Source organism: Terrapene carolina, unplaced genomic scaffold (assembly GCF_002925995.2).
Source record: "Terrapene carolina triunguis isolate 2854851 unplaced genomic scaffold, T_m_triunguis-2.0 Scaffold68, whole genome shotgun sequence".
NCBI classification, from domain to species: domain Eukaryota; kingdom Metazoa; phylum Chordata; order Testudines; family Emydidae; genus Terrapene; species Terrapene triunguis.
The window spans coordinates 68,471,316-68,492,379 of record NW_020664419.1 but is presented as its reverse complement, the minus strand read 5'-3'; the positions used below and the strand labels follow the sequence as shown (position 1 = coordinate 68,492,379).

Here is a 21,064-nt window from a genome sequence, read left to right as displayed (position 1 = left end):
GCCCTCTACTCCGGGTTCCAGCCCAGGGACCCTAGTGGTAGCAGCTGTTGGCAGCCAACCTTTCACTGCCAGAGTTGCTACATTTCCCTGGGCCACTTCCCCACAGCTCTCCTGCTTCTCCCTTCTTCACCCTTACCTTAGGGTTCCCTTATCAATAACTTGAGGGTGTCTTCATTAACCAGCCCTTCAGCCACACTTCCTCTCCTATGGCTCTCCTCTGGCTCTCCTCTGCCTGACTGGAGTGAGCCCTTTTTATAGTATCGGCGGAGCCTTAATTAGAGTCAGGTGGTCACATTAGCTTAATACTCTCACCTGACTCTTTGCAGGTTAATTGGAGTCAGGTGTTCTCATTAGCCTGGAGCAACCCCTGCTCTGGTCAGTCAGGGAACAGAAAACTGTTAATCCAGTGGCCAGTATATCTGCCTTCTGCTATTCTGCTGTACCCAACTGGCCTGGGTCAATCACAAGTTCTAATGGAGTAGTTCTAGTACATGTGATATTTTCCATCAAAATAATGTTTTCCCCAAGCCAACATCCCAGTTCTAAATTACTATTTCTCTGTCAGTAATAGACAGAGTAATAGAATGAAATGAAATGAAAAACAAGTAAAGTCTTTCACTAACTTTTCATACTCTTTCCCCCTACCCCAAAAAAGGCCATGATTCTGCAATTGCACACTTGCCCAACTTTACACATGTGAGTAATCTCATTGACGTCAACAGAACTATTTACAAATGTAAAGTTAAATATGTGCATAAGCATTTGAAGTTCATGATTCTGCATTTACAAGCAATTTTGGGCGGGGACTAATAAAGTGTTTGTATAATCTCTAGAAAACCTGGGCCTGGATCCTAAATGGGGCTCTGACTGTCACCATAACACAAAGTAATAAATTTGAAGGAATATAGTCTTTGCTTAAAATGCCAATGCAAAAGAAATAGCTTATGTTTTAAATTATTGACTTGTGACAAGGCCTAGCACAGGGACTATTTCTTAAAAGTTGGATTGGACTATCCTTAATAATAGCTACCTTAGCATTCCAACTATGACACTAAAGTGAGCCATGAAAAGATACTACTAAAAAAATCCATTAGCCTTTCCTGCATGGTCAAAGCACATGCTTTCATCTTCACATAAAATAGTTTATTATTATTGTCCTTGAGATACTCTACCATTATATGAAGCATCACTTGAATTGTTCCATCAGAGCGCTACCTTGACCTCCAGCTGTGTTTAGCAACATTGCATTGTAACAACCTACAGTAAAGTTCAAATCTTGAGGTAACTGCCTCTGCAGTTATTGTTTCATTGAATTTGTAAATTATTTCCTTCTTCAGCTTCAGGTAAGCATGCATATATTGTAATTGAGTTACTATGCTGGCTGGGACTATGAGTGTAACACACCCACAGACAGCCCCTAGAGGGTGTGGCAGACCCAAAATATCCCCGTCTCATGAAGTAACCCTGAGATGAAGCAGAAGAGTGTTTGCTTCCTACTTTGGGGAGCTATTTGAACCAACAGCAGCAGGAGAACCTACTCCTGCACCCTCTTTCGGTAATAAATAGATGTTCTGTTGGCAAGTTGAACTCATGCCAGTATTATTCCAAGGACTCTGCATGGCTGTTCAAACCCACCAAAAAAGGAGACTCTGAGGTCATGTAACAATGTATAGTGGGTGCAAATCAACTGAAGTCAATGGAACTTTATCAGGGATGGATTTATCCCCAGTATTCTATGTAGGATGAAGTGCCACACACACAAACTGCAGCAGCAGCAAATGTTGCATGAGACATTAAGAGATATACTGTCCCAGGGAAGGAAAACCTGAGCACACAAGATTTGCTGAGCAGCGCAGGAGCTCATATTGTCAATTAATTCCCCAAGTTCTGCAACTCTAGCTTATCCCTGTCCATGCTCCACCCCCACACCAATGTGGTTAAACAGTCTGAAGGAGACTGAAGAAGTTCACGGGTCTTCCCCACTCCATCCCTGCAAGAAATGAGGGCAGAGGCTGACACCACCTTTGGAAAGGAGACAGTCTTTTAAAAGCTCACTGGGGTATGGATAGCAGTTTCTGGCTGGGCCTGTAGTCTCATCGCTCATTCGTCAGTCACTCGTTTGTCGGCCAGAACCAACCTCCACCTCTTGCTGAGGGCACCTGGAACCTGGCTCCGTAGCTCAGGGGTTAGAGCACTGGTCTTGTAAACCAGGGATTTCAAGTTCACACAACTTAACTGGCATAGTGAAGCTCTAAGGAGAGAGGCAGGATGCATCAAAGAATATCCATGTAATCTGGCAAACTGGGGGAGATACCAACCTTTAAAACTGTTTTCCTCAGGACAGAGCAGGATAGAGCCTTAAAATGTATCCCAAAGTAAAGTCATTTGAAAGTAAACTCCAGCAGCCATTATTTTCTTAACAAGCTCTCAATGTCTGCCACTTTATGAAAGTTCATCTTACAAGAGACCAGACTACAACTGCAGCTCTTATACATTCCGCCATTTTTACAGAGTGTCATAAATGTCAATTGATAACATTGTTTGCACGCAGTATTGTGTAGCAGTTTGCATAGTCACACAAAGGATTGTCAGCTTGCAGGAGGACTTTGTGCTAACTGCTTGGTTACAGTATTCATTTATATTTAATAAGATTCCTTAAAAACGTGGGGAACTGTGTTTATCTAAATCTCATGGGATTAAGAGGGCATTAGTTCAAGTGATATTTCTAGCCAAGAAACACGAAACTGGACTCTGCAAAGCTAGCTGTACATATGCCACATATATATGTTTTAATAGATCAATCTGTCAAACAGCTCAGTATATTGCATTCATTTTTACTAAATTTTACGTGCCAGTGACAATTTATACAAGTTGAGGATATGCCCCAGGGTTTTTTACTTTAAAGTGCAGTAGGAAACTTGTTCGTTTATTACTAAGGATTCAGAAGTAGACACTATTTTTTAGCCTGCGGCTTCTGTTTAGGTTTTTGGAGGTTTTTTAAAGAAGAATCGCATTACTGACTTCTTTTGAATAATGAAAGATGACAATATTAATACTAATTCCTAGTGTGCCTTTGTGCCAAAAATAATTAAAAAAGAATATTACAAGAACAAGCACAGGCTACAAACATTTTCCCTACTTCATTATTTAGGACGAGCCAAACATTTTACGAATTGTAGTTATTTATGTTTAACATACTGTATTGTATTTGCTTATGGCCAAAAGATTCATCAGTTTCCTCACCCTAGCTATCAGTCATGCAATAGCAACTCAGGTCAGACTTCAAAATGAGTCTTATTCTTGTTTCCTTGCAGGGCCTCAGTCTTGCAAACAATTAGCAATGTGCCTAACTTTAAGCACCAAAACAGTCCCACCTAATGCAGTTGGTGAAATCGTGCCCTTATTTAAGTCAGTACGATTACTGTCGTTGACTTCAGTGGGACCAGAATTTCACCCAGTGGGAGTACTAACGTGAGAGAAGTTGGACGTATGCCCAACTGCTTATGGTGCCAAGGCCTAGGCTGCCATGTTCTCTCTTTCCAGACTCACACTCAGCAATTACAGAACAGTTTCCTTAAATCTTGACCCGAATGACATCAGTGTCTAATGAGATGGCCACCAGCGAAGCTTACTACATCTTCCTTGGAAATCACTTCTTGGAAGCTACGAGGTGAGCCATCATCCTCCCCAACATAGATTTAGAATCCAACACTCCAATAACCTAAAGTTAAGATACTCCCTATTTGAGAACACACAGTGCCTCTGCTTATACGTTAGGCCACTTACTAATCTGTACAGTGCAGTTCATTTCAAGTATGTTTTTCTTTAATTACAACAGTAGCAAGGTCCAATTAATTCTAAATGAAACTGAATTAAAGGAAGGCTTAGTCACTTATTGATACAATAGCTGAAATGCTGCCTCTGCACCGGCTGACTCATTTTAAGTCCTTCAGAGAATGCATAGCACAAGTGAGAGTATTTGATTTCCCACATTTAGCAGTTATGAAATTTAGATCCTTTCTGCCAGAAAAATCAACAGCAAAGTAGTTGTGGTAGAATAGCTATCATTGTCAGTGATGCATTATCAATGGCAATGAGAGTTTGAACTTTTAATTAAGTCAGAGATGACCAGGTTTTTGGGAATAGGATTAAGATAGAGCTGTGTCCAACATCAGGTGTGCATAGACACAACAAGAATTCTGGGAAGGGGTGAGGAGAAAAGTGAGAAACTTCTAGACACCACAGTACCCTTTACATGATAGCTACTGTAGCATCCCTATCAGAGGCTAACATAGCTCATTTTGTTGGCTGAGTCTAAGGTTCATGGGTTGGGTTTTTTTGCACAGTTTCAAAACTATTTTCAGACTTCAAAATGATGTCATTAGACCAATCAGCCACTTTGCTTTTATCAGGTAGCGCCATCACCCAACACACTGTATGTAAACGCTTTGAAAGTGCTTTTTCATCTGAAGAGCTGGATTCTGACACATTGCCTGAATTTTGGAGCAATAACTAAATAAATTAAGGCTAGTAGGATACAGACAACTACTCAGTTTAACAGAACTCTGTACTGCTTACAGATTTCTAAGGGCATACAAAATATAGTCAGTTCAATTTCACATTAAACTTAATCGCTCTTTTGGAAGCTTCCCCCCTTTGTCATACATCCCTCTCACTAGCCCTCCCTCCCAATCCCCAATCCCTGTACTGGTTGATGTAGCTGGTGCATTGGAAGTAGGGTTAAGTGGAAAAAGAGCATCCATGATTATTACGGTAATCAAAGATTTATAACACTGGAAGCAGCCCAGACAGGACCAGGATTCCTTTGTGCCAGGCAGTGTACAAGCATAGTATTTGACATGGTCTCTGTCCTGATGAGCTTACCCTCCAAACATGTGTCTTCTACCCCGATAAAAAATTCTGCATAACTGGTGAGATTTCAGTATCCTTTTGCGCTATAAACAATTTGAAATTCCGTTGCCTCTTATCTGGCAACATTTGATGCCTTATGAGACCATTTCTGCCACCCTTAGCCATTCTGTGTGGGATCTTAGTTCATGAGAAGTCAGGAGGTAGCAGGTAAAGTCAACCATAAACCTAGTGAAAACAGATGAATGAGGTTCCCCCCACCCCGCCCAAGTACCTCTTTCTCCTGACCACACAATACAATATGATCAAATTTAAAGTCCAAGTCTGCCATTTGTACTGAAGCCACGTAGTACCTTACTCCACGCATTACCATTTTCCCCTAGTTTACTTTGCATACCATCTTTAGGATTAGAAGAGTGCTCTCAGAAAACTTCTTTAACAGAAATTCTCAATCTTCACTCCCACTCTGCTACTTAGTGAACAGATGTCCTTATGCCTCCTCCCCGCACTGAGAAGGTATAATGTAAGTTATACTTGTAAGAGGCATTCTTCAGGTTACATTAGAGCTGGAGAAAATTAATCACTCAACAAGCTGATCTTAATCCTAGTTATGTCTGAAAATTCCAATATATTATGAGTTTGGCAACATATCAATATAAGCAAGACATTTTATATCCTTCAGTTCCTATATATTTACCTGTAAGTATAACATTTTTACTTGCATACTTTTGAGCCATTTTACTCATATAGAAACTAATCCTGAGAAGTGTTGGGCTCCCTCAAGCCCTTAGATTTCAAAGTTCGACCTTAACACTTGTACTGTAATATATATGCTAGCTCACTTATGCAATTATAAATTTGCCAGTTAATACAGTATATGAAGTACTACAAACTGGAATTTCTTAATCTATTTTATCTATAATAAACTACAGTACAATAATCCTCACCAATATCTACAAAATTTTGTCTCCATGAGATGTACAGAACAAGTTTAGAGTCCATTTATTAGTTTTAAATATCATATGTAGTGTGAAATTTTTGGAAACTGTACATGTGCAGGGCAGTACCGTGCTTGAAGCTATTGCAGCACAATCTTTCAAAGTATTTATATCAAGCTCACAGTGCTATGTGCAGATCTGTACTACTCACCAATTCTCTTTACACAAGTTTTCTCCCTAAAAGATAATCCGGTGGGTACACTGACAGAGCTATTGCAGTGTGAAGACCCTCAATGCATTCACATTTCTTGAGCAATGAACTGACTTTCTTACACATTTAGAGTCAGAGATTAAGGCCAGAAGGGGCCAGCGGATCATCTAGTCTGACCTCCTGTACGTCACAGACATTGCTTAATTTATAATGAAAGAGGTATGGGGGCTGAGCCCTGACACAAATTAGGCACCGGCTGGGCAGCCGGAGAATGTCAGCTGCTGGGGCTATGAACCACCAACCCTAGAGGTGCCAGGGCTCATCCCTGGCAAGCCTGGCACAAATTAAGCACTGCTCACAGGCCACCAGCACCCACACACTAAACTGAACCCATTTCCAAGTCAACCAGTCAGAATGCCAGTAAATAGCGTACCCTGGACAAGAGCACTATAGGGTTGGTGTTATCCTCATTTTACAAATGAGGAAAACAGGCACAGAAGATAAAGCAACTTGCCACAGTCTAGTGGATTAGGCACAGACAAAGCAACCAAGAGATGTTTGTCTGTTTGGGATACTATTCTCTTTTTATTCAGGATCCTGTCCAGGAATGCTGGAAGAACCAGCTGCAGTCAGAAGAGCATACTTGGAAAGGATCTTATATAAAGAATGTGACTGAAATATTTAGAGAAGATAAAGGAAGGAGCAGCCAGTCCCCTAAAGGTGAAGGGCTTCCTGCATAGTTGCTTTTACAAATACATCATACCTCAGCCAATTGATTGTTTTTGGCCAGGGATGTCTACTTTTTTATTAGTATGTCTAAACTGAAGGTTATTTTCTTTATTTTAGCAAGAGCCCTGCAACTGTCCCTTTAATTTCTAGAAGACAGAAAGCAGCTTGTTGCTTTCACACATTTAAACCTTTTTTAATTGTTTTTTAACTCTATTTGTGGGGTATGAAGCTCCAGCTATTTGCTGCTATCTTAAGACAACCATGCAATGCCAGAATGCCTGCAAACCTACTGGTTCAACTCAAGCTAAAATAATGGACATTAAGAGTTGAACACAGCTGACAGCAATATGTTTGCACATGTAGGAATCTACAAGAAGGTGCAGAGCCTAAAATAATCCCTACCCCAAGGAGTTTACAGTCAAAAAAGACAAGACAGACAAAGTGTGGGAGGGGAAACAGAAGCCAAGAGATGCAGTCATTTGTCCAAGGTCACCCAGCCAGTCAGTGGCAGAGCCAGATAGAGTAGATATAGTATGTCGAGCCCCGGCCCATTGCTCTATCCACTGAACCAATCTGCCTCTCTGGAATAATTTTCTTTTTTGTTTTTTAAGCCGAGGGTGAGTATGGAACAAAATCATAGCTTATTCTCTTTGGTCTTTTGCCTTATTTTCACCTTAGTCCTAAAAAGTTAACATCTTCATAAAATATTCTCAAAGTGAAGATTTCACTTTAATTAAAAAAAAATGGTGAGTGGGGGGGGGGGGGTTAGTGTTCTGAATTATTTTGATATACAGGAGGAATAATTTACAGTGATGTGAGGTATCCCATACAGCTATGCCTTTTCATATAAAGCATATAAAATACATTCAGATTCATCGGTGTTACAAATAAGCTATAAATAAATGGAACTTTTATGAAAAACTAACTGCTACACATAAAAATACCATTTTGCCTGATTAAATTTTTTCAGCACTCGGCTTAGCACTCGTTCTTTTTGCAAATTTCATCACATGCAGCCAAGCAGTGTTTAGATGATTTTTTTGTTTGTTATTTATTTATTTATTTAGCTACTGGGAAAAAATTGTCTTTGATCTGAATTAATGTTTATTTGCAGGGGAGGTAGTTGTTGTTTTTAAATTTAAACACTGTAATTGATCAGCAAGTTTAAAGAATAGTTAATTGCTTAAATGAAAAACACTTTCCACAATTCCTACCGCAACTGAAGTTAACTTGTAAAACAAACACCTCCTTCCAAAAAAATATCACCTTTAAAAATTTCCTCTTGTACAAGTATATAAATGCTGAGATTTAATTTAAGACTGATGTTACCAAGACTCACCTGTAATTATTAATTAGTATTATTATTCATTTACATATTAAGGCCCTGATCCTGCAATTAGATCCACAGTCAGAGCCCACAGGAATCCAATTGTTCACACCATATGGCAGGATCAGGAACTAAATGTTTATGAAATTTATCTGTGACAAGGATCTTAGATTGTTAATAGAAGATTTTCCAGACTAGACCAAATCTTAGAAGTCAGATCATGTATGTGAAAATAAATTTTCAGATGGGGTGGAGGTGTTGGGGAGGGAAGAGGGGGTGTTTGAGAAGCAGCACAGAGCGGTGAACCAAGCACAGGACTAGGAACCAGAAATCCAGTCCTGGCTCTGTCACTGCTTTCAGGGACTCGCTCAAGGCCACACAGCTACTGGTGAAATCCTGGCCCTACCAAAGTCAATAGCAAAATTCCCACTGACTTCAACTGGCACCAGGTTTTCACCAAGTGTCTCCATCTGTGAGACTAAAACTTCAGCAGTCTTAAGAGGTTTAATCTGTTAGGGTATGTCTACACTGCAAGCATGACAGTGGCACTGCTCCAGCACTGCATGAACAGCAGTTAGGAAAACAATGTTAATTGTCAATGAGACAACCCCAATACAAATGCATTGAGAAACAATTATAACCTCACTAAGCCATTTTTACTACAATTTCAGAGTAGAATCACACTTTTAAAGTACATATTCATTTCACAGGTCCATTGCAACAGACGGGCCAATTAGTCACAAATTTAACTTGTTGCAGCCCTTGAGTGTTGTTACGTTGTATAATGCCACGTGCCAAATTTGGTTTTATGATACCATCAAAAGGCTTCAAGTATGCACAGGACAGAAGGGGAGTTGATATGGGGCAGATCAGACTGAAGACATATGTGTAGTGCATTTTAAGAAGCAGTTTTCCTCAAGTGTTTGTGCAGCAGCATACTATTTAGTGTGCTAGTTTGTTGTGTCTGAGTCAGTGGTATCACCCTCGAGGGGCCAGCCCACAGGCAGCGTAAAGGATCTTCTATTGCCATCAGTTAAGTGATAGCACTCATAAGACAAAAACAAAATAGAAATACCATTCGAGTCCTATGGTAGAACATGGGGTATGTCTACACAGCAAGGAAAACCCCAAACTCAAGGAGCTCTGGCAGCCAGCTGTTTCATTGCAGCATAGACTTCCGGACTCAGGCTCTAGAACTCTGAGGGTAGGAGGGTCCCAGAGCCCAGGCTCCAGCTCAGAAATCTGCACAGCAATGAAACAGCCTATAGCCCGAGTCAGCTGGCACAAGCCAGCAGCAGGTTTTTCTTTGCTGTGTAGACATACTCCAAAAGAGCAAGGCAAAGTTTTTCAAAAGTAGCTGGTGATTTTATCTGCTTGACTTTCAGAGGATGCAAGTTTCTAGAGAAAAAAAAACAGCCTCCTTAAGTTGTCAAGTTGGGCACCCAAAATCACTAGACGGTTTTGAAAATATTGGTCCAGGTTTTAGGTCCGAACCTCTACCTCCCCATTCCAGGTCATGTGTGTTTTGTCTCATAACAATATAACAAATCCATGCCTGCAGATAAGACATTTAATTTGCCAGAAATACACATACATGCATGAAAATTATGATGAATTTGACTACAAAACAAGTCAGGTGTTTGATCGCAGCATAATAATTTGAACAGAGATCCTAGGGTTGGGGGCAGTCTAACACCACAATATAAATAAATACAACAAAGTACACTTTGGCAGAATCACACTTAAAATGGCTACAGTAACTGAAGTCAACACTATGCTGGAAGTTAGTGATAGGAAAAGGAAACCAGCATCATCACAATTTAATGGTTCTAAAATAAGAGATGAGATCAGAGCAGAGTTTTAAAATGTTTAGGACATTAGTCAGTGACAGGTACAGAGGAAGTATTACCTAGCTCCCAGTAAACAACTTCAACTCTGTTATCCCCTTTGCACAGATGGTTGGAGGAAGAACAATGGACCTGATCCGGACTCCATTAGAGAGAGTCAATGTGAATCTTTCCATTGACTAATGAGATCTAGATCAGGCCAAGTGTTTATTTTAGAGACAGATAGAGGGGAATGCTTTTGAAACACTGACATCCACTATGCCTAATGTATATTAAGTAGGGGGTTCTTCTCCTTTTCTTTATCTATATTTCCTCACCCTATTAATGTTGGGGTGCTTGTCTCCCATAGGTTACTAGACCTTTTACCTCAAGTTTATTAGCATATACGTCAATTAGTTACCAGTCATTCTTGCCGTCACTCATCTGCTGATGTTCCTACCTTAAAATATCTAAAGCTGATAGCAACTGGCATCTTCTGGTTACTTGGCAGCAGTTTAATCTTACTTGTTTATTACCGCATTTAATCTCATGATATCTTATGATCTAGGGTTCCTCCTGGCTAGCTGTTTACATGAAGGCTTTTGGGGGCTTTAGTCCTGGTTTAGTTTAGCTAAGCTATTGTCTTACAAACCTTCACACTTATAGGCTCATTGTGTTACAGCCTTAACGTATACCTATGCCTTACCTAGCAAATACCTATAGGCTACAAGGTTGGTTGAACCCTATGTGAAGGGAAGTTCCTTGTTTACTTTCATGTGTCACCCTACTTATTTTCTTGTTGCAAACACTAAGGCCTGGTCTACACTTAAAACTTATGCCAAACCTGTTATCTCCCAGAGATGTAATTAAAGTGACTTAAACCCCAGTATAGACACCCTAGGTCAATGGAATTCTTCCGTCAAACTAGCTACCACCTCTCGAGGGGGTGGATTAATGGGGTGGATGGAAAAAACCATTCCATCGCTGTAGTGTCTACATTACAACACTATGGCTGTGACACTGTAGCATCTGCAGTGTAAACAAACCCTACCTTTTAAAAAAGATAAGATTTTGCTGATTACAACTGTCTTTTCTCCCTCACTCTCCCATCAAATCATTCCTCCATCTTAAAACCATTTAATATGTAGTCTTAGTAGATGAATTCAGAAAAAGAGAAGCATTTTTTAGCGCTTTTTGCTGCCCATACATGGAATCCCAAACAATGAACTCTGACTTTTTGATGCCAAACTAAATAATCAGTATCATTCTTAGAAAGTTATTGGGAAGAGCCTACGTGATATTTCAGAGAGTGACAAATGAGCAATGCTTCTGCATGGAAGTAAGCACTTAAGTTAGCCACTATGTGAAGATGACATCTCAGAGACACGGGTACATAATTTATAACAATGGCCTTCTTGTTTGCAGTGCTTTTGTTGCTCTCTTACCAAGTTAGTACTGTACTAGCTAAGTGAAGTGAGAGTACTTAAGAGTTAAAACCACACAAGATTCTTCTGACCACAACTGCCAAGATGTACATTGTTAAATTCAGAAAGCAAAGGACTTTCATAAACCTGTAGTGCCGAAGGCAAGATTGTCTCCTCTCTCTTGAGCTGTGGGTCAAAAGCTCAAGCTTCCTTTTGTCTATTAGACAGGTCTATAAATAAAAAGGGGATCCCACAGACCAGACCAGTTGTGTAGTGGCAATGCTTTGTACTGCCATGCGGAAAATCCTGCTTCAATTACCTGTCAGTCTCGGGCTTCCTGGACCAGCTGGGACTGAAAGCATTCCTGAGGCAATAGTCTTAGCTCCTGGGGAGGAGGAAGTGCTTTGAGTCACTCAACAATGACCCTTACAGATGAATTAAGGAGCCACATTGACTGGTTTCAAAGGGAGGTTCATCCAGTTCTCTGCTGGAATGGCAGACGCCAAAACACAAGGTCTCATGTTTGAGGTATTACGGAGAAAAAGTTAAAGGTGGGCAGCAAGGAAAACACCTATATTTTATTTTATTGTACTCATATATTACACTATACACACATACGCACACTCTTAAATATTACACTGATTTTGTAAGGGTGTTAAAGCATGAATATGAGCCATTTGTGGTAAAGCCACTGAAGAGCAAATAAATTGAAAATATAGAGCTCAGTCAAAATAAATAGTTTCGATGCCAGAAAACACAATAAACAAATGGTAAGAACTGGGAATACAACGTAAGGTGATGACCATAAAGGAGGTGAGTGAGCACTAAGAGATAATACTCATCATTTACATGGTGATTTATCCTCCTGCCAATTAGCCCCATGTTACAGATGGAAAAACTAAGATAGAAAGATTAAGTAATTTGCACATGGCCACAGGAAGATGTCAGAGCCAGGATTAGAATTCAGGATTTCCTCACTACTTTTCCTTCTCTCTGCACTGGAAAGTAACACGAGACCCTGGAGTGCAGTGAATACCGGATACAGTGAGTAGTGGTCAGAGTTAAGGAACAGGAGTACCCAACAGTTTTGTTGGATTTTAAGTATAGATTTGCTCAGTGTGTAAAACAAAAAGCAGTAATAGAATATTGAGATCCTTCATATGAAGGCCAGACTTAGGTCTGCTTGTTCCTATCCCTATAGTCCTCAGTGTTGTTTTTTCCTAATAAGCTACATGTTCATCAGATCAGATAGGAGTAACAGCATCTCAATCACTACATCAAATGTGCTGAAGCACCAACAGAAGGCACAGTGATACCATTTGTCAGCTCAACCATTTTTAGGTAAACATGCTGCAACCTGTATAGATACCACCTGATCCATTCATGAAAAACTGAAAATATGAACTCCTTTCTTTAACCTTAAAGGACCATGCAAGGTCCAAACAAATGTGATGTCAGAATCTGAACTTCTAGAGGTGGACTGAAACCTTGCAGCACTGCATGGTGTCTTGTTGGCATAAACAACTCACCCGCAGAATGTGCTCAGATCTTTGAAGGCAGATAAGCAGAATACATGTGACCATTCATGATGCAAGTCAAGAGAGCACAAGCAGTTCAAAAGGTTGCCAAACCTCGAAGGCCAGCAATAGAGATCAACAATCAAGAAGCATTCCAAAACCATTTCAGCATGCTAGAGACCAGGATGTCCATGACCAAAGACGTAGAACAACCAATATAAAATTTGAGACTCCACATAAAGATACAGGTATTCTAGGTCAACAATACTGGGGGAAAACTCAAAATGTAGGTAGGTAGATAGATACTTTTTATTTTTTAAGGGATAAAAATTCAGACAAATCTGTAAAACACATATAATGGGGAAATGCAAAGCTAACAAGCTCATTGACCATGCTACCAAAGAAGGGATTTGAGTTTTAATGGGTGTCAGCATGCTTTAAGCAAATGTTGCACCAGTTAAACAAGTGAAAGAGCTTCCTCCATGTTCAAAATTATTTTACTTGCTACTTGAAGTTTGATTGTATGTTTGTACCAATCTCTACCACAAGTTATCAAGCACACTGAACCTAGAGCTTCAGCAGCAAGCACATGTAAGCTAGAGGCATAATTCCATGAATTCGTAACAAATCTTGCTCCAAAAGCAACCTCAGAGACCTCAAAGTTAGAAGAGGAATAAAAGAGAAAGGTGGGGAAGGAGAAGTGGCACAGGTAGTTCTAAATTAGCACTCCTTTCTTACAGATAAAGCAGATGTTCAAGAAATAGAGGGGATTTCTGAGCCTTATGAATGTCTTCCACTCTGGCAAGTTAATATGATGTTAATATTCCATAAAGCACTTGAATTTGGAACTCTATCATGAGTGGGATGAGCTTCCAGAAGATGAGGTAAGAACATAAGAATGGGTCAGTCCATCTAGCTCAGTATCCTGCCTTCCGACAGTGGCCAATGTCAGGTGCTTCAGAAGGAATGAACAGAACAGGTAATAATCAAGTGATCCAGGTAACTAGCCAATGACTCCAATACAGACAGTCTTATCAAATCTAGAAACAAACAGTTATCCACTGTGGACTAGATATTAGAGGGGGACAGGATTCATGCTTTACGTGACTGCTGTACGTTCATTAAGAACCTGAAAGTTTGCCTCTTATATTGTGATGTATAGAAATGCCAAACAGCAATCAACTTTCTGAGTCTATACCATGGCATTCCTACTAAAGAGTCACAAATGTCATTCTTCTGGATGAAGAATATCTAGATTGATTAAGCAACAAAAGCTGACTCATTCAATGCATAATGCTTGAAAACAAAAACAAACAAAAAATATTACGATGGCACCCACTGTGTGTTAGCATTGGAAAATGGAATAATGTGAGAAATGTCAATGCAATAGATTCATCAAGCTTCATGATCAGGTATTTTGTTTGCTTGGTTGCTTTTAATTATACCACTTGAAAATGGTTAGTCTCCTTAGCTGAGATTATGCAGGCATCTGTTCAGGAGTACATTCTCCTCTATCAATGTGTTAAAGGCCACAGCTTCAAATAACTGCTATCATCATGACCATTTTAAATAAGCACATTTAGAATGCCGAGCAGGAGGGAGAAAAGAAGGGGTTAGGAAGATAAACTATACGACTTCCCCCTGTCTTAATCCCACTGTTGGAATCTGACAGGTTGCACCCATTTGACAATTATAACAGCAGGAACCTCAGTGTTTCCAGGACAGTGCATTAGAACTGAAAAATTAAGTGTAGATGACAAGACAAAGGACTCTAAAAATCATAAATGTAAATTAATAATCAAATCTACATAAAGATCAACTAAGAGACAGATGGCAAGCAGTTTTCCCCAGTGTACTTATACTTGTTCTTCCAGTGCATGTATTTGGGTCACTTGCTAGATTAAATCTCATGTGGCAGGCCCAACAGAGGTACAGTGCAATAGTGTATGGATTCAGCTTAATTTTAAATTGAGCAATAGTTTCAGATAATAAATATCTTAAATATGTACTAAGACTTGACACAGGTTGGAGCATTAAGCAGAAACTATGGAAGAGAGCTGTTTGAAATCATTTCCCATCAGCATGGCAGTTCAATTTGTGCTTACTAAACAGAATACAGCATAAACTAAAAATTTGGTCTATTGTATTTTATTTGATTGAATAAACCTCCTACGTAATAAAGGTGGGAAACATACTTTCTATTATTCATATAAATTGCTATTTTTCCCAAGCGATTAGTTCATAAAAAGGCTACCTTACAAAGAATTTCTTCTCATGTAATTCACTTTAACTTCTTGATTTATAAATCAAAATTGTAAAACTTGGGGATAGCATGCAGTCTACATTTGTCTACGATAACTATTGTAAGTAAGGGTGAACAATGGAATTCCATCTGTCTATGCAAAGGACAGCTATTTAAAAAAAATTGTAGGTATTTTCAAATGCATCAGTTTTATGAATGGTCTACAGGATTACCTAATCACTTAAGGTAAAAAGGTCATACTAATACTATCCTTAAAATGAGCTTTTCTTCAAGTACTTGGTAGAAAAGCAAAAACACTTCAATGGAGGAGTTGTTTTTGAGATGGTCACTGTAGCTATGTATGATCTCAGGTATCATACAAGATCAGGGTTGGAAGAAACCTCAGGAGATCATCTAGTCCAACCCCCTGCTCAAAGCAGGGCCAATCCCCAATTAAGTCATCCAACAGATTTTTGCCCCATATCCCTAAATAGCCCCCTCAAGAATTGAACTCACAACCCTGGGTTTAGCAGGTCAATGCTCAAACCACTAAGGTATCCCTCCTCTTCTGGTGCTTAGGTACCAGAAGCACTAAATCTTGCACATCCTAGTTGTACACTGACAGTGACCTAGCACAAGTTACACCACAGACTACACTATCACAGCAAAGCACCCAATAGCCAGATAAACAAAAACTGCAATTTAAAGTCAAGCACAAGTGGGTAACCAAAAGCAATTGTGCAAGTGTGATAGTCTAATTGCAGCAGCAGACATCTTCCCTGTCATACTGGTACATAAGTGCAATTCTCATTACCATGAATGAGAATTTCATGTATATGACTGGAAATTAGCCCCCTTAATCTGGAAAGAAATTGGATTTAAACACACGGCAACAAACAGCAAGAAAATCTTCAACACAGCCCAGTCATGGGAATTACCTTCCCCCAATACAACTGTATCAGTTCCAACTGATTTTGCTCAGCTAAACCTGTGTTAACCAGGAATGTCAGCTCAATGTGGTATATCACAAACATTTAAGTATTATACTCCCTATTCAACTTGTTCTTTCGTACAATTTTCTCCCTATCTCCCAATGATCAACTGTCCAAATAGGGAGATAACTGGAAAAAATATTTACCTTGTTTTCTAGATGAAGAGAGGGAGTCTTTCCACATGATCTAAGCATGCAATATAGAAACATCAAGACCTTTTAGGAAAATTGCAGCAGAGGGGAGGAAAAGAAACTTGCTTTTGTAAATTCTGCATGCATCATTTGAATTTTCTGGGATTAGAGGAGAATAGAAAAATGGTGGGACTCCCTCCATTATACTGAACTTTGGTTTAGTTGCCACTACTTCATTCAAAGTTTTCAATGCCCAGTCTGAACCATAAGAAAACCAACACGTGTTCCTTCTCCTTATTAATATTCCACAGACAAGTATAGCTTTCAAGTACACTTCACATAAATTATATGGATTTATAATTAAAGGAAGGGATGTACAGATTTTCTTATTATATTTCTTAACCAAAGACTTTAAATTCATTCCATTTCAATTTAACTGGATGAATGGGGTGAGAGGGGAGAAAAATAGAAATATTGAGCCCTTTGATATAAAACAATAAAGCTTAGACTAGGTAAGTTTGTTATATCCCCATCATGCACAGTTTTCAGTATGGTATCATGAAGCCTCTAAAATATTAAGTTTTACCATAGGGAAATTGATTTTGCTATAAGAAGTTTTTACGATGCCACTTAATCTTAACCAACCTACATTAAAAAAAAATACAGAAAGCAATTACAGACACCTTTTATATAGTAAGCTTGATCATTATATATATATAAAGAACAGATTCTGATATAATTTCAAAGTAGTGGAAAAGGAAATAGAAAAAGTTATGGTAACATGATGCCCTCCTGAAACAAACATTACAGTTTCCAAGCTTAAATGCACAATCTTGATTCACTTAAAGTTAGAAGCATGATCCATCTCCCACATGGGGTGCTGTGTCCTGCAGTTCCAGCACTGACCTCTTTATCTAGTGTTACTTTTCAAGAAGGCTCCTGTAGGGCAGTGCCATTCTGCGATTACAGTTAAAAGAACATTTTAGGTCTGAGAATCCCATTTTTAAACATGTTGATGAGCTAGGAAAAGCTATTACTATCTTGCAACATTCGTTTTTCCTGACCCTTTCAGTGTGGTAGTTGAAAATGTGCTAATTAGATGACCTATTGTACAGAAATGTCATTAATTGGAGTTCAGTGCACCCCAGTGAATTGCTATTTTTTAGTTACAACTACAAGAAGTGTTTAATTTATTTAAAAGCTAAAGACATAAACAAACCCGTATTTTAGAATTTAATTTAAACAGTGTGAGATTAATGTTAAGAGGATACCATGTGATTATCTTTTCCATTCTTTCAGAGATGGCCTGCAATTAAACATCACTAATATTTTCTAATGGTATTAAGGCACAATTATGGTAGGATCAAGAGACCTTGACCGCCACATCAATAATGCTAAGTAGTATTTCAAATGACATTGCAATCTTAGCTAATTTGGACTGGCCAGTAGAAGCAAAGATTTATACCACGTCCTTAAACAACCCAGTTTTGCAATACATGCTACTTAAGTTCACATAAATACACTATTCCAAAATTCCTACAGTTCTTAAGTGTAACGGGATGGGTTCAGATAGTGTCAGTGTGTCAAAAAAATTCCCCATTTTCAGTTGAGCTAAATCAGACCTTACATTTCAAAATAGAAGAAGATTTTTCTTCTTTGTGTTTTTTTAAAGGCATTTTAAAACAAACAAGAAGCACTATATAAAACTGGAGGGCTGGTAACTAGAATATTTTAACTACCACACATACCTTCTTCTAATACATGTAATTGACTTGAAGGATTAAAGTTTGAATGCTTACAGTCAAACTGTAAAGTAAACTGTTCCAGGGCTAAAATGTTGGATCACAATTGAAACTTGGCATTCAGTTTCAGTATAATAGTAGGAACCCTTGAAAAAAGGGGTTTATTCTGGAAACTGTGGTAGACCTTAACTATGGCAGGTGCACTGTTATACTCTGTAAGAGAATGCAAGAAAATTCCAAATTCAGTAATTAATTGACTCCAGTACAGAGACTATTTCCCAAGGCAATTGACTAATCAAAGCCATAACTGATCCTTTCCCTTCCCATTAATGTGCCTGAAAGTTTGGAACAAGTTATCTAGCAATAGCTCTGCCCTAGTCATTTCCCCCTCTCAATCTTGCCCCTCACACACCCTAGCTAAATGAAAGCTCCAAAAGGTTAATACCCTTAGACTCCAGCTAGAAATGTTTGTTGCCGATCAATGTGCATATGAAACATGAATCACTGACCTATACGTTATATACACATATATTCACTTTTTAAGTTTGGCTAGGACTCCGACATACTGCGGTGGCCAGTTACCACTAGATAGGAGGATTCAAGCAGCATCGCTTCCACATAAAGCCACTCTGCGGAATCCCAATCACCAGCTCACCCTAACCCAGAGGATTAATTCACTTTCCAAAGCAGAGAGGCGCTGATGAAAAGCTGTCAAAGTAAATCTATGCTCACTTTTTGGATGGTTCAATTTCAATGGAGCATGAAACACCCCAGGACGGTTAATAAGTTTAGCCAGGCGTGCTGTTCTCCCTAATATATTTTAATTATGCATCTGTTTTAATTGTAATAAGATTAAGTCACCGGAAAAGGCACAAATTGGAATGTTCCCTAATTGCTAATGGAGCTTTTCATCAGTTTCTAAACACAAGTACATTTAGGAAAGAAATAGGTAGAGACACCAGCACAACCATGACATTTTCCAGCAATCGATGCAGTTTCTTTGACAACACAGTTCAGGTCTCATTAGCTGCCCAAACTAACCCGAATGCAAAAGACAACTTCAAGCCCCAGGGACTTCATCTTTGCTAATTAGCATAAAGGAATGTTGAACACACAAACTAAAGCTGCACAATGAAAATGAAAACTAAATGCGTTTAGAAGCGCTGCTCATCAGATCTTCAGCGGGCACTGCACACACACGCAGTATGCACTTGCAATAAGTACAGTGCAAAGTTAAAGCAGCGGTGTGTGTGTGTGCTCTCTGTCAAATGCTCCGGAAATCAGACTGTCACAGAAACAAGAGGAATCACTGGAGGGAAGAGATCTATTACGGAGACCGGGGGGGGGGGGGTGAATCTTCCTTCCCAGCCCAGACGTTACATCGTTTAATGGGTTTTTGTTATACTAAGTAAAATATATACACACACATGCAAACACAAACAGTAACATATATACACACACAACGTTCATGCACTCAATGCCCACCGAGCAGAGATTTCCGTTCCCCAAAACTTAAGCGCTTGCAAACGGGGAGGGGGGGGTGTCAGAGAAAGTCGCAGTTTGTTAGGACACCCAGCAGCTCGCCTTGCCCCCTGCCCACACCGCTTTTCTGTTTTCTCTTCTTGCTGTTTAATTCCCTGTTTAGAATAAACAAATTTGATCTACACGAGTCCTGACAGCGGGGCAGCTTGGGCATTAGAGGGCTGGTCTATGGCAGGCACCGAACAATGCTAGCTAGGCAAAAAAGTGGCGAGGGATGCATTTAACGCTGAAGATGCCGCAGACTAAGGATCTGCCTAACCCTTCCATCAACAGGTGAGCGCGTCCCCTCCGCCCTGGCCCCGCCAGGGAGCCCGGACAGGAGCCGTGTTCGCGCCTGCGGAAGGCGCTTGGAGCAGAGGAGGCTCCGCCAGCGCTGAGCCGCGGGGGCTGCTGCCCAAGTTGTTCCCAGACCCCCGCGCTCTCCTGGGGCTCCCGGTGCGGCCAGGCTGCACGGCTCCCCCCCGCACCACCTACCTGTCATCGTAGCAGAAATCCGCCCCCAGGGTGTTGAGATACAGGACGAGCCCCAGGGCGCCGCTCACCAACTCTGCGATCATCTCTCCTCCGCCTCCTTCCCCTGCCGCCGCCGCTGCTGCTCCGGCACCGGGGCAGCGGCAAAAAGCATCCACCCCCGTTCCCCTCACTTCTTCCTCCTCCCCGCCCGGCTCCGGCCACTTCTCGGCTCCGGGCTCAGCTCGGCGCGCCCCGCATCCTCCTCCTCGCCCTCGGGCAGCAGCAGGAGCCGCGCTCCGCACCGGCGGCAGCCGCAGGTTTATTGTTCCCCGCTCCTCGCTCTCCGCTTCTCCCCTTAACCCATGGCAGCTCGGGGAGCGCCGGGGAGAGGGAACCGGAGCAGCCGCTGCTCTTCCTCCGCCCGCCGCCCGGGGTGCCTGTGCCGCCAACCCGGGCGCAGCTCAGTCACTCTTCATTGGCTCCAGCCGAAGCCCCCCTCGCTGCTGAACTGAGAGAGCCGCTGCCGAGGCTCTGGGAGCACCCGCGTGGGGCTCTCCCCGAGCTCCCACCGCGCGTGCGTGCCACCCTCCTCCGGCCCGCCCCTTCCCCGCCTCTCTCCCCTCCCCGCCCCCCTCTTCTTTCACCTTCAATTTCACACTGAGAGACGCTGACATAGCGAGGGCGCGGCTGGCACCAGCTTGCCACAACTCCCCCCCTCCGCCCCCCAGTATAAATAAGCTGGAAATTCAACAATAGGAAGCGAGCCTGGGCCGTTTGTGGGGGAAGAGAAGGAGGATCCTTTAGCTTTCACCGGCCTGACTTGGGTCTCTGGGATGCACCCAGGAGCCTGTGATCGAGGTTGCGCTGTGTGTGGGTAACGTTTAGCGGCACGCTCTGCCCGTCGTTAAAACTGCAAAACAATGATGGCCCTATAGAAAGTCGCCTAGCAGGCTGCGTGCACGAAAGCCTGAAAGCTCCGCGCACATGTGGAGGGGTGCGGCGGGAGTGGAAATCAGACATTAGCTGTGTGCTGGGAACCCGGCGGTGGGAAGAAGTCATGCACGGAAACGCTCTTCAATCATTCACGGGACAGGGAGGGATGGCAACATGAAAAGGGTGCG

General features: G+C 41.1%; 1 protein-coding gene across 1 annotated transcript in view; it reads right to left on the bottom strand.

Moving 5' to 3' along the window:
• TMTC2 (transmembrane O-mannosyltransferase targeting cadherins 2) overlaps nucleotides 1–20,053 on the bottom strand; it is a 371,684-nt gene extending 351,631 nt beyond the window's left edge. Inside the window, exon 1 of the mRNA XM_029910867.1 lies at nucleotides 19,965–20,053. Coding sequence (XP_029766727.1) covers nucleotides 19,965–20,047 — 83 coding nt within the window. The 5' untranslated portion in view covers nucleotides 20,048–20,053. The remainder of the gene's footprint in view (nucleotides 1–19,964) is intronic.
• Nucleotides 20,054–21,064: the final 1,011 nt, after the last annotated feature.